Raw genomic sequence first — 12,626 nt, 5'->3', positions numbered from 1 at the left:
TGTGCATTTGATTAGAACTTGAAAGCTGTGGCTTGCTGCCATCCATGACGCCTATGGGGTTGCAGCAGCCCAATGCTCAAACCTGACTCGTTAACAACCCACTCAGTGCGACACTGGGGGACATTCAGCAAGCCTAAAGTTTGTGTTGTGAAGGATTTTTCCACCATTACAGAGCAAATAAAGGTTCTTTGTAGCAACGCCTGGAAACACAACATGAGACCTTTCTTCACACCAGATTGATAAATAGTTCAGAGTGAACCAAAGACTTTTATTTTTTGAAAAGCAGATAACACCAAAGTATTATATGGTATCCATAATTCACTGCAAAAATAATTACTGGCACTTCCAAAACACTGGTGAACAAAGCTGAATCAATGGTTATAAATTTCAGCCAATACACAGATTTTCGTCCAAGGGTTAGGTTGGATTTCTACACGAGTATTCATTCATAGAAATTCCCTGTGCCAGTTGAGTTTCAAAATGGGGCCTCCAGAAAGGCGAGCCCAGCTCTGTCTCGATTTCAAAGTGACACAGCAGCCAACCTAGAACTCTGGCTGCAGTTTGAGTCCCAGAAATCACATTGCTGTTATATAACAAAGGGGACCTCTGAAAAAATAAAATCAGACTTTAGATTCCTTTGAGACACTTCTGGTGCCCCACACTGTCAGCACCTGGACGGGCCCAACCAGGCTTTCCCGCCTCGCTCTGCTGGGAACCCCAAAGGAGCCCCACTTTGAGAGGCTGTTAAGAACCACCCTAAATCCATGTAAAGGCCATGGATAAAATTATCCACTTATTTTTCTCTTAAGGAAAAAAGAAAAGGCATGGTGATAAGCATGTGAAACCCCTGCTAATTGGGAGGCCAAGGCAGAGGGAATCGTTTGAGCCCAGGAGTTCAAGACCAGCCTGGACAACACAAGACCCTGTCTCCTAAACCCAACAAAAACAGAGTACACTGACAGATGGGAAAACGATACCCATCCTACGGTTACAGAAAACAATTCTATAAAACCCTCCTTTCCAAATTAGCTTCAAATGTGTTCAAGATCAAAAGGAGGTCACGAAAGCGGTTAATACTATTAACCATAAAAAAATCCCTTCATATAAAGTGGTGCTGAGGAAACAAGGGAAGGCAAACATGATAAAATCCAGCCCTAATTTTCTTTTACTTTGCACTTATGACCTCACGGATCTGTGTCTGGTGGGAGTTAACAGCCCTTCCTTGCACTTACAAGAACATCAAGAAATTAAAGTGAGCTTGAGTGCCAAAAAAGTTTGCAAGTACAAAATCTAAGAGCCAAACCCATAGTCTCTAAGGCAAGATTTTTGTCATGGGGCGGGAAGAGAAGGACAAGATGACAAGTGCGACAGGCTGCTTCCGCCGAGGGCCAGGTACAACAGTCTCAGAAATAAGGCAAACTGTGGCTTCTCAGTTGGAGGCCAGAGAAAGGGCCCACTGAGGCAGGAAGGCAAATCACGGGAGGATAATCAGATGGGGAAACGTCACAGTCAGGGTGGCTTTGGGGTCGTGGGTAGGCAGGAAACCCTTGAACCCACACTCAAAGGTCAATGTCTCTGCAAGTCCCGTGTATCTCTCCAAGCAGCAATTTCTGGGATTTGGAGGTTTGTGACTTTTGCGACATTTTCCCCCCAAAAGAAGACACGAAGGTGGAGAGATGGGACCACTGGAGCTGAGCCTGTCCCAGGGGTGGGATGGCTGAGATTCGGGCAACTCCCTGCAGCACGCAGCTCCCTCCACGCCTGGCCATGTCCTACAAGCGCTTGTAGGTGCCCAGGAGGGTTTTACAGTTGGGACAGTAGTGGTCCACGTCCTGCAGGGCGTCCACGCAGAAGGGGATGAAGCAGCAGCCCAAGACACACCTGGGAGAATAAAAGGTCACACAGAGAGCATGTTACCCACTGCAACAGATTAGATGGTGCCCGCCAAAAACCTGTGCTTGTGTCCTAACTCTGAGAACCCGCAGAAGTGACCCTACACTGTGTGATCAAAACACATGGTGAATGTTTACATTTTTAAAAATGTATTACAATGGCCAGGCATGGTGGCGCATGCCTGTAGTCCAGCACTCGGGAGGATGAGGCAGGAGGCTTGCTGTGAGTTGGAGGCCAGCCTGAGCTACATAGTTAAGTCCAAGGCCAGCCTGAAGTGCATAGCGAGACCCTGTCTCAAAAATAAACTTTTTTTTTTGTCTTTTTGAGACAGGGTCTCGAGATGCACTTCAGGCTGGCCTTGGGCTCACTTTGTAGCCCAGGCTGGCCTCCAACTTGTGAGGATCCTCCTGCTTCAGCCTCCGAGTGCTGGGATTACAGGTGTGCACCACCACGCCCAACTCAAAAAAATTTTTTAGTAAGGTAAAATACCCATTACTATTAATCTCCTCAAAATTCCCCCCTTGCTTCAAACATACTTAACCCATCATTCTCGCCATTTTCTCAAGCAGTTCCGGAAGTCCTCTTTTGTGAGTGTCTTTAAGAGATGTGATCAAAAGTACAGTGAATGCTGCTGCCAAGTGCCACCCAGCAGAAAGGCAGGTGCCTAAAAGCACTACCGGGAGCCTCATCCAGCTCATTCACCAGATCTGGCACCCCGTAACTCCTGGCTGTTCCCCGAAGTCAAAATGCTCAGGAAAGGTCATGGGATCGATTCGGGACACGGAGGCAGCCATGACAGCACAACTAAAGACATGTGACAGCTGCCCTAGGGAAATGATGGCCACATCAGGTCCACATAAAGGACTAACAGACTATCCTGGGTGTGTTTCCATATCTGGGGTCATTTGAGCATCCTTGAAAGTCTTAGATCAGGGTTGGAAAACTTTTTTCTAAAAGGCTGCACTGTACATATTTGAGTTTCAATGGGCCATGTGGCCCAAGTTTTAACTACTCAGATCTGCCCTTGTCTTAGTTGTAGAGAATTCCTAAACAAATGGGTATGGCTGGGCTCCAGGGACACTTAACCAGGTGTGGGCTGGATAGAGCCTGGGGCCACAGTTTCTAGGCCTGTGTCTTAAGATCTCTTTCTCTGCAGACAAGCCGCGGCTCAGAGCCACCATTTGAGTTCCCCAAAGGACACCTCTCGGCTACACCATCCGCACACACAAGCAAGATCATCATGCAGCCTGGGGGCCAGTGTTGTGCCACGCAGGTCACAACATGACAAACACGGGAAGATTCCGCCAAGATGAGGAATTAGACTTAGAGGAAGAAAGTGGAACGGCGGTTGCCAGATCACCAAACACGTAGGTAAAATTCAACATTTTTACAGGAAGGTATTGAGTCACATAAAGCAGAACCTAGAAATATTCTGAAGAGGAAGCTCTGTGAAAGGCATTTCCTCCTGCTGTGTGAGCTTACCAAGTTCAGATCCAGGCAGGCCACACACACTCAACTGACCTTATCTTCAGCAGCCCCGAGATTACAGATGGGAAAACAAAGCACAGAGAGGAGAAGTGTCTTGCCCACCGGCACACAGCTGGAGGGAAGAGCTCTGACCTCTGCTCTGTCACTTTTAAGGAGGGGGACAGAAAGAGCAGCAGGAGGGGCTGGGGATTTAGCTCAGTGGCAAAAGCGCCTGCCTGGCAAGCGCAAGGTCGTGAGTTCGGTTCCTGGTACCGGAGGAAAAAAAAAACAAAAACAAAAACAAACAAACAGAAAGAGGGGCAGGAAAGCTGCCTCCATTTCAAAAGCCAGACCAGCAGATGCTGACCTCCAGTATACCTTTGTATTCTGTCTTTCCCCGATTTCAAAGATAAAAAATTAGTCTTAATATAAATATTCAAAGGTAATGACCTTGTATTTAACTTTTTCTGGCCAAGGAAGAAAAGCAACAGTCAGAAGTGGAGGGCACAGGCAAGGCAGGGAACCAGGTGCTGAGAAACCTGGTTAAGTCCCCCTCTTCCCCACTTAATGGGGACCTCCAGGAAGCTAACGAGGTACCCTGGGGCTCTCAGCCCCTCTTTGAATTGAGGAAGAGAAACATTGTTCCTTCCTGACCTCGCATCACGCATGGCAAGTGCCAGTCCTCAGGAGCAGAAGGCTCCTGCAGAGAAGCTCACAACCCCTGCTTCCTCCAAGGAAAATAACCAGGCCACAGTTCAGAGTGGCCCCCATGGCCGGGAGGGAGGCTCCTATCATTACCTGCTCGGGAAAAAAAATTCAATCGTGTTTCCTCCAATTTCTCTCCCAGAGCAGAACCGATTACTTCTTTAAATATAATACCCTGGGTGCAGACACAAATACTGATGTAGGCCAGCTGCGTCGAAAATGGCAAAGATATTCAGACTCATAAAAGGATGTTTTGAAGAGATTACTATGAAGTGTGTTAATGCACAGACTGTTTAAAGCTTCCCTCAGAGTCAAGCAATCGTTACTATGTAGGTCATGAAATTCTAGAAGCAAAGGAAACCCTAAGGGTACCACCTTCCATGGAGGTAGGTGGCTGCACCTGCCCCTACACACCAGGGAGAGGTTCAAGGGCGAAAAGAAATGAGGGGCATCGGGTTCCAGGTGCCCAAGTGCCTAACAGCAGCATTCTCCACTGTCAGGACTTTGCACCCTCAGAGGGCATTCTGGGTTACAACATGGGTAGGGGGCTGCGGGCATTGATATAGTCGGGAGAGGCCAGGGACTATGAAAAATGGCCCAGAACAGCAGCTGGGAGGTAGCTCAGTGGTGCAGACTTGTCTAGCACGAACCAGGCTCTCAGTCTGATCTCCAGCACTGCCAGAGTAAAATATCCCCCCATGCCCAGGACAGTCCCCACCGCAAGGAAGGCCCCACCTGAACACCCAACCTGCTGCAGCTGGAAAGCCCTGCAGGGGCCACAAAGGCAGGCAGTGCACTCACCCCAGCAGGCACAGGCTCCCGCAAGACAGCCAGGTGAGGGCACCGGCATTGTAGGACAGCTTAGTCACGATCATCTTGTTGCAGGAAGGACAGCACATCTGGATGGGACGGTCAAAAAAGGACACGGGCTGCTGCACGAAGACGGTCTGTACTGCTGGGAAAGAAGATGACAAATAAATGTTGCTCCACAAACAAGGAAGAGGGAGTCGGGTAAACCAGAAGAAGCCGGAACAGAGCCTCTGACAGCTCTTCCCAGCAACCTAGGCCAGACACATTGACAGCACACACCCATAATCCCCAGCATTCTGGGAAGCTGAGGCAGGAGGACTGCAAATTTCAGCCCAGCCTACGCAACTTAATGACGCCCTGTCCAGAAATAAAAAACACAGGGCTGGAGATGTAGCTCAAGTGCCAAGGCCTTGGGTTCAATCCAAGTACTGAAAAGAAAAAAAAGAAAAAGATTTAACACCACTGTTCATGACACTCAAGTGGCCACCCACGGATGAATGAGAAATAAGCTGCGGTCTACCCACACAGTGGAGCGTTATTCAGCCTTAAAGAGGAAGGAAATCCCGATACCTGCTGCAGTGTGGATGAACCCTAAGGAGGTCACACTCAGTGAAGTGAGCCAGCCACACAAAGACAGGTATTGTCTGACTCCACTTAAAGGTCGCGAGGGTAGTCGTGTGCAGACACTGCAAACGGAACGGCAGTGGCCGAGTCCGTGGGGAAGAGGGCTGGGGAGCTGGTGCTGAAAGGGAGCAATGGTGCTTTCTGAAGAGATGGACAAGTCCTGGAGACGCTGTACGCAATGCTGTGCATCGGCACGAATATACTTAGGGCCACTGAGCTGCACTCTCAGACGGCGAAAGGGCTTCGTGCTATGTATCGTACCACAGCCTGGGCTTCATGCTATGTATCGTACCACAACAAAAAATGAAAAATGTAGAAAATGGAAGAAGAGGAAACATCAGCAGATTTCCAGAGTTTTCGCTTGAGAGGCTCTCAAAGGCTCTATTCAGGAGATGGGGAACGGCTGTGTGTGCCTCGAGGTGTACAGATGCCACACCCACAGGATCCTGGGCCTGCCCCGAGGGTCTGAGTCAGCTTGTTTCCCCTAAGCCCCCAGTGGTCCCACCAAGATGGCCCATGGGTAATAATGAGAGAAGCAGTGAAGAGGGGGGTTTCAGCCCCAATTTCCTGCAGCCACAGATCAGTGGCTGCCAGGAGGAGGGAAGGGACCACTCACGGGTACGGGGTGGATCTGCTAAAGCCACTGAGCGGAGCACTGGAGAAGAGTGAACTTCAGGGTGTGTGCATAACCTCTCCATAAAGTTCTGCTTAAAAATATGGAAGTGGCTGGCGATATAGCTCAGCGGCACAGCGCCTGCCTGGCAAGCATGAGGTCGTGAGTTCAATTCCCGGTACAAAAAAAAGGAAGTTAGCAGAATTGTTTCAACATAAGGGTTGTAAACAGCCTTACACGCACGTGGTGTAACCATACCAACTGTCCCCTGGTGTCACACAGCCTCCTGTATGGACTGCAAGGCCCTCTGACAAGGGCAGTTTACGAGGCAGAAGATGCACACCCCGCCCTGGAAGACAACGCTGGCCACCGTGTCCGTACAAGCAGCGAATGCACACGCTAACGCCAGGCGGAGGAGGGTGTGTGTGAGAACACCCGGGCACCACAGTCAGAAGACCTCTCCGGGGGTGGAAATCGTTAAGCACTCAAGTTGCTCCTGCTGGGATTTCTGTCAAATTGACTTCCCTCCGCTCCTTTTTGTTACATCCGTACAATGCCATTCCTGTAATCTCTGTGTTGGGGACATTCCCTACTGCCCAGAGCTACTGAGCTCAGTAATACCCACAGAAATACGCTCCTTCTGGAAAAGCAGCACTGAAGCATACTTGGACACTAACATATAAGTTGCAGTAAGAACTTTTTGGTTCAAGAGTAAGTTATTTAATGATCACTGCATAATCTTAAAGTCTAAAGTTATTATTTCTTCTTCCTTCAAAACCTCAAGGGGTCAAACTGAGCTCAACCACCAGTCATTAACTTACTGAGTGTGCTGGCATATGGGACGGTATCTTATCTGAACAACCCAAGGGAGTAGGTACCGGCTGAGTCCTATTTCACAGACAGGGAAACTGAGGCACAGGAGGTTATGTGAACACAGATGGTCTGACTCACGGGCTTCTTGTACTCCGGCCCCTCCCGACTCCGCGTCCTCAGGCCAGGGCGAGGGTAAGTGGTGGGTAGGGTGGGGTGGCAAGAGGGGCCTCACTTACTTGCGTTGGCACTGGGGTTGATGACAGGCACTGGCTGGGTATAGTACAAAGGAGGACTCGTGCCTTTCCCATCTGGGCCCGCCATGAGCCCCGTGGTTGGTCCAGGCACTGGGGCTGGAGGCGTTGGGAAGTAATTGTTCACTGCCACCGTCTCCTCATAGGATGGGGGCGCAGTGGGCACCGAGGAAGGCCCGGGGGCTGCCTGGTAAGGTCCTGGAACCGACATTTTATCTAAAGCAAAAACAGAAAACACCAGATAAGAAATTCACATCTAATCTTTCATCTTGCTAAAAAAGGGCAGATCCAGCCTTATCTGAAAGTCAGAAAGGGAGGAAATGTCCCTTCAAGACCCAAGACACGCACCGTAACAGAGGCTTTCCTAAGATAAAAGATAAGCAAGTAGGCTTCCAAATCACCGAGAAAAATCCAACGAGAGACATCAACCAAATTTGAGGAGTTTCTTCTTTGGACGTCAGATCAGGACCGGAAGATAATGCTCGCTCCTTCCCATACCGAGCATGTCTTCTCTTTAAAAACCAGTGCGGTTTTCACCCATGGTACCAGGAGACAGAAGTGACGAAGGCGTTCAAAATCCAACCACAAACTACAGAGAATGGAGTGCTGAGCGATAGCAGCCAGGGCCTGGAAGACGCAGGCTGTGGGATGTAGGGGCAGGGGGCTCAGGAACAGGTGATGAGGGACAAGCGCGGAGGGCAGCTCAGAATGCAGGAGGAAAACGCTGGAGGGAGGGGCTGGGGATTTACCTCAGCGGGAAAAGCGCCTGCCTGGCAAGCGCAAGGTCGTGAGTTCGGTTCCCGGTACCGGAGAAAAACCAAAAAAAAAAAAAAAAAAAAACAAGAAAACGCTGGAGGGGTGTGAGGCCTCCAGTTTCTGTCTTTAACCTGGCAGCTGATGACACTGGTTTGTTTGCTTTATACAAATTCAAACTGTGCAATTAAGGTATGTGCCCCTTTTTGTCATGTATGCTAATAGTTTTGTAGAAAGTAAACACACAGCCGGGCGTGCGGCAAACACCTGTACTCCCAGCTACTCAGGAGGCAGAGGCACTAGGATAGAAAGTCCAAGCCCAGCCTGGACAACGGATTCAGACCCATGTCAAGATAAAAAACTGAAAAGGAATGGGATGAAACTCAGTAAGTAGAGCCCTTGCCAAACATGCGTGAGCCCCTGGGTTCCATACCCAACACCTCAAAAGAAACAGAAAGAAAGAGAGACGGGGAGGGAGAGGCGGAGAAGAGAGAACGCACAGATCTATACCCATTCTCATCTGGAAAAGCCACTCCCAGAGCAGCTGGGCACATGTTTTCTTCTATGAGGGCAAAGAAGTGGTCTCCCTCCCTGGCACAGCCGCTGCCTGCTTAGAATTACACCCCGCGACCCAGGTGCGCCCCTGCGCAGTGGCCACCGGGCAGCTGAAGCAGGACACAGCGGCGTCCTTTGTGTGGCTGCGTCTCCTGCTGTGGTAAGAGAGCCATTCAAACCTTTTCGGGAGAACTGAGCAGTGTGCTCAGGACGCTGGGCCGGGCTGCCCGCTCTTCCCGCCCAGCCTGTGGGCCTCAGGCTCCAGAATTCCCAGACGTGGAGGAGAAAGAAGCCCGGTCGCAGGGAGAAGGGACCCCTCCGAAGAAGCTCAGCCTCAGGGCAGAGGAAAGAGGGAGGTGCAATGAGTAGGCTAGGGCTGGGGCCTAGGAAGAAGTCCCCCAAAGCACTCAGACTTGAAGGGACTGAGGCAGCCAGCAGGATTTCTGGGTGATGGACGTGACCTCCATCTGGGCTTCCAGGGTGTGGCCAGGAGTCATCTGAGGCTGCTCCAGTTTTTGTTGTTTTTTAATCTGAGTTAAGTAATTTAAATTTAAAAACTGGGGTTGAGGGTGTAGCTCAGTGGCAGAGCACTTGCCTAGCAGGGGTAAGGCCCCCGGGCTCAATCCCTAGCACCAAACCAAAAGCAAATGCTAGTACTTCTTGATACACTTGTATGTAACCACTGGGACCACTTGGGTACGTGAACCTAGTTCCGCAACAGTAAATTTGATGAACTCTGTATGTGGATCAAAATGTTCTGATAAAAAAAATTAGTATCGGCCAGACACATAGCTCAGCAGTACAGTGCCTGCCTGGCAAGCACAAGGTCCTGAGTTTGAGTCCCAGTTGCAAAAAAAAAAGAAAGAGAGAAAGACAGAGAAAAATGTAACATCCAGTTAGGCACAGTGGTATATACTTGTAAATCCTAGACTTGGGATGCTGAGGCAGGAGGAGCCCAAGTTTGAGGCCAGCCTGGACAATTTAGTGAGACTGTCTCAAAATTTCAAAAAAGCTTTTAAGGTGGTAGGTTTTAGCACCTGTGAGGCCCCAAGTTCCAGCCACAGCAACACACACACACACACACACACACACACACACACAAAGAGGATGTCAATATAAACAAAATGCCCCCTAAATTTTGAGAACTTAGTATGCAAAAAATACTGTAAAGTATCTCGTTAATTTTATAGTGGTTAGAGCCAGGCGTGGTGGTGCACACCTGTGATCCCAGCACTCGGGAGGCTGAGGCAGGAGGATCATTGTGAGTTTGAGACCAGCCTGAGCTACAAAGTAAGCTCAAGGCCAGTCTGAACTGCATAGCGAGACCCTGTCTCAAAAAGACAAAAACAAAAAAATTTATAGTGGTTATGTGAGAAATGACCCTAGTTTACATACATGGAGTCAAATTATGAAAAGTATTCTCAAAGTTAATGTCACTGCTTTCTTTATGCCTTTTACAATTTTATTAAAAAGTAAAACTTTACATGACCGAGGCAGCTCTCCTGGCTCTACTGCACATCACCCTGTGAGAATGGGAACTGTGGAAGGTCAGAGAGCAGAGGAACCTTCTGAGCCCAGAAAGGACAGCTGAGCCAGGCCTGTAGGTGAGGAAGAAGAGCTCAGCGGGGAAAGAAGAGGGTTTCACAAGATCAGAGGAGACGTTTGTGAAAACCAGTTCAGCTCTAAAACTGAGATGAACTGTGAGAAGTGGTCTGGAGTGTGCTGTCAGTTCCCTCTGTCACACAGGAACAGAAATGCAGAAGAAACAGAGACCACAAACAGTCCCCTCACCCGCAAAAGCCGGGTGATGTCGCTCCCAGGTGGCCCCCTCCGCCTGTCCATCACCTGGCTTTGGCACCAGCAGGGCTTATTGGCCCTCACCAGCCCAGGGGCAACGTGCTCCCCGCTCCCTGAGGTCACTGCCCTGTGCGCGACACGTCAAGACCACGCCATCCCTGCCTGTTTCAGGAAGACAGACCCAGCCCTGCCTACGCAGTTTCTTACAAAAACTGCGTCATGTGAACAATTACAGGCCCAGAAAACACTGGCTGTAGGTGTGTCTGGGAACCCTAAAATAGCACTGTGGGCCTGGGCTGCCGGGGAGGGGCAAGCAGGGTCCTGCATGGGAAGCCACGGTTCAGGCAGACAGGCTGCAGAGGACAATGACTCAATGGAATTCCTGGGGGCGGGGGCCCAAGACCTTCGGAGGAAACAAGAGCCCAGCCTCCTGCTCTGGACAGAACCCCTGTGCCCGCCTCTCCAATGCACTCAGACGGTCGGTTGTGTCTTCTGGAACTTTAATGTATGGCCCCTGAAAACCCTGCTTTTACTCAGACACATAAACACAATTGCAATTCTGAAAGAAACAAGAGCGTCAGGCCAGAAGGATAAAATCAAAACCCTAACCAGCTGGCTTCAAAGTTTCCTAAATTCCACAGCCTTTTTCCCTCAGGCCCCCAAGGCGGGAAATGGCGCTAAGCTACCTAGCTGAGTCCAGTTTCATTTTCTACCCCCTACCACCATTTCTTTTCAGTTTGGCTTCCCCTGGGGCACAGGAGGCCAACCTACCCACCCCCTCCTTATCAACTCCTCAAACCTGAAATCCTGGCACCACCCCCCCACACACACACACAAGTGTGTGCCATGCTGCCACCATCAAAAGATTCACACCCCAAAGTTCAGGCCACCTGGGTGCTGGTGAGGCCCTAGCACAAATTAGAACTAATGCTTCCCCTTTATCTGGAACAAACTGGTAGTGATAGGAAAGCATTTCTGAGTTTAACAAAACAGCACAGCTAGTTATGCCTCGTCAGAGGGCAGCCTTGGAGAACCCCTCTAGCAGCCCTGGGCAGCTGGGTGATCACCACACTGATCAAGTACGGCCGCCACTGTGGAGTCTGGGTTGTCACAGCGACTGGGAGCTTTGTGAGGGAAATAAAGGGGTACACAGGGGGGCTCCTTCCTCCCTCCCCAGTTGTTTAACTTTGTCACTAGGACCCTGCGAGTGGCATGCTACTGTCCCTCTAAAAGGTGTCTCACTGAAGATCCTGCACCCACTTTCCACCATCCCTGAAGTCTACCAAGAAAATACAAAGGCTTGGGGACTGCTGTTTTCCCCATTTTAGAATGACTCTTTTATTAGCTATTTCCAAATTTGGAGAGAGGAATTCTTTAAAGATGGAAAAAGGGATTGGGGCCAGCTTCAGGGGCGTGTGACCCTGGCAGCTGCCTAACAGGGTCCTGCGTTCGGAAGGCCCCTGAACTCGGGGGCCACTTTGCTAGACAGTCTCAGTGTTTCCACACATCCACGCCGCACCGGAGCCCTGAAAGCTGAGACAGCCAGATATGACCGCTGGCCACATAAAAGGAAAGGGAAGTGGCTCGGACCCAGAGACACGACTCCGATCAGAAAACGGCCACAACCAGCTATGTGATCCGGGCCTGGCTTCCTCAGCTGCAGACAGAGCCGCTTGGGCTTCTGAGGTCTCCTCCAGGGGAAACATCCCCCGTGTTGCAAGGTTCCAGGTCTCAGCGGCTCACTCTCGCAGGGCACTGTTCTCAAAGCAGGCAGAGAGGGGCCAAGGCCACTAAGGGCCCCACGGCCTGTGTTTGGGAGCAGCCCCAACACAACCAGCTTCCCAGCCCTGGTCTCCTTGCAGCTGCCCCACCTCAGGGAGACAAATGAAACTGTTTTAAATGCAATTAACTGAGCCAGGCGTGGTGGCACAAACCTATAATCCCAGCACTCAGGAGGCTGAGGCAGGAGGATTGTTGTGGGTTCAAGACCAGCCTGGGCTAAAAAATTTTCTCAAGGCCACTCTGAACTGCATAGCGAGACCCTGTCTCAAAAAAAAAAAAAAAAAAAAAAAAAAAAAGCAATTAATTAATTAAAATAAGCAAGGGGAATGAAATACTAAGAGATAAGATTTTTGTTGGGTGGAGTTGAGCTGGGGAGGGCCATCTGCCACTGTCACATCTGAAATTTTGGTCTTTCCCTTTAGCACCCTTGGGAGCCCGCTTGATGTGTAAGATCAGGTGTGTGGGACAAATGGGTTCTCCAGTCACCAGCATGTATTCATTTGGTATGCCCAGGCGTGTCTCCCCGCTCGCTGCCGTAAGTGCACCTGTTGGAGGGTAGTTTA

General features: G+C 50.1%; 1 protein-coding gene across 2 annotated transcripts in view; it reads right to left on the bottom strand.

Moving 5' to 3' along the window:
- Nucleotides 1-236: 236 nt before the first annotated feature.
- The window catches only part of Litaf (lipopolysaccharide-induced TNF factor), a 30,556-nt gene continuing 18,166 nt past the window's right edge, over nucleotides 237-12,626 (bottom strand). The window contains exons 2-4 of one of the 2 annotated variants that reach the window (XM_005391161.2): nucleotides 7,162-7,392; nucleotides 4,867-5,020; nucleotides 237-1,881 (exon numbers count right to left, since the gene is read on the bottom strand). In XM_005391161.2, coding sequence (XP_005391218.1) covers nucleotides 1,773-1,881; nucleotides 4,867-5,020; nucleotides 7,162-7,387 — 489 coding nt within the window. In that variant the 5' untranslated portion in view covers nucleotides 7,388-7,392 and the 3' untranslated portion in view covers nucleotides 237-1,772. The remainder of the gene's footprint in view (nucleotides 1,882-4,866; nucleotides 5,021-7,161; nucleotides 7,393-12,626) is intronic. The other variant, XM_013517903.1, reaches the window with a different exon arrangement.

This window comes from Chinchilla lanigera, unplaced genomic scaffold (assembly GCF_000276665.1).
Source record: "Chinchilla lanigera isolate Chin_1 unplaced genomic scaffold, ChiLan1.0 scaffold00041, whole genome shotgun sequence".
In the NCBI taxonomy this organism is placed as follows: Eukaryota; Metazoa; Chordata; class Mammalia; order Rodentia; family Chinchillidae; genus Chinchilla; species Chinchilla lanigera.
This window is presented reverse-complemented; position numbering and strand designations above follow the sequence as displayed.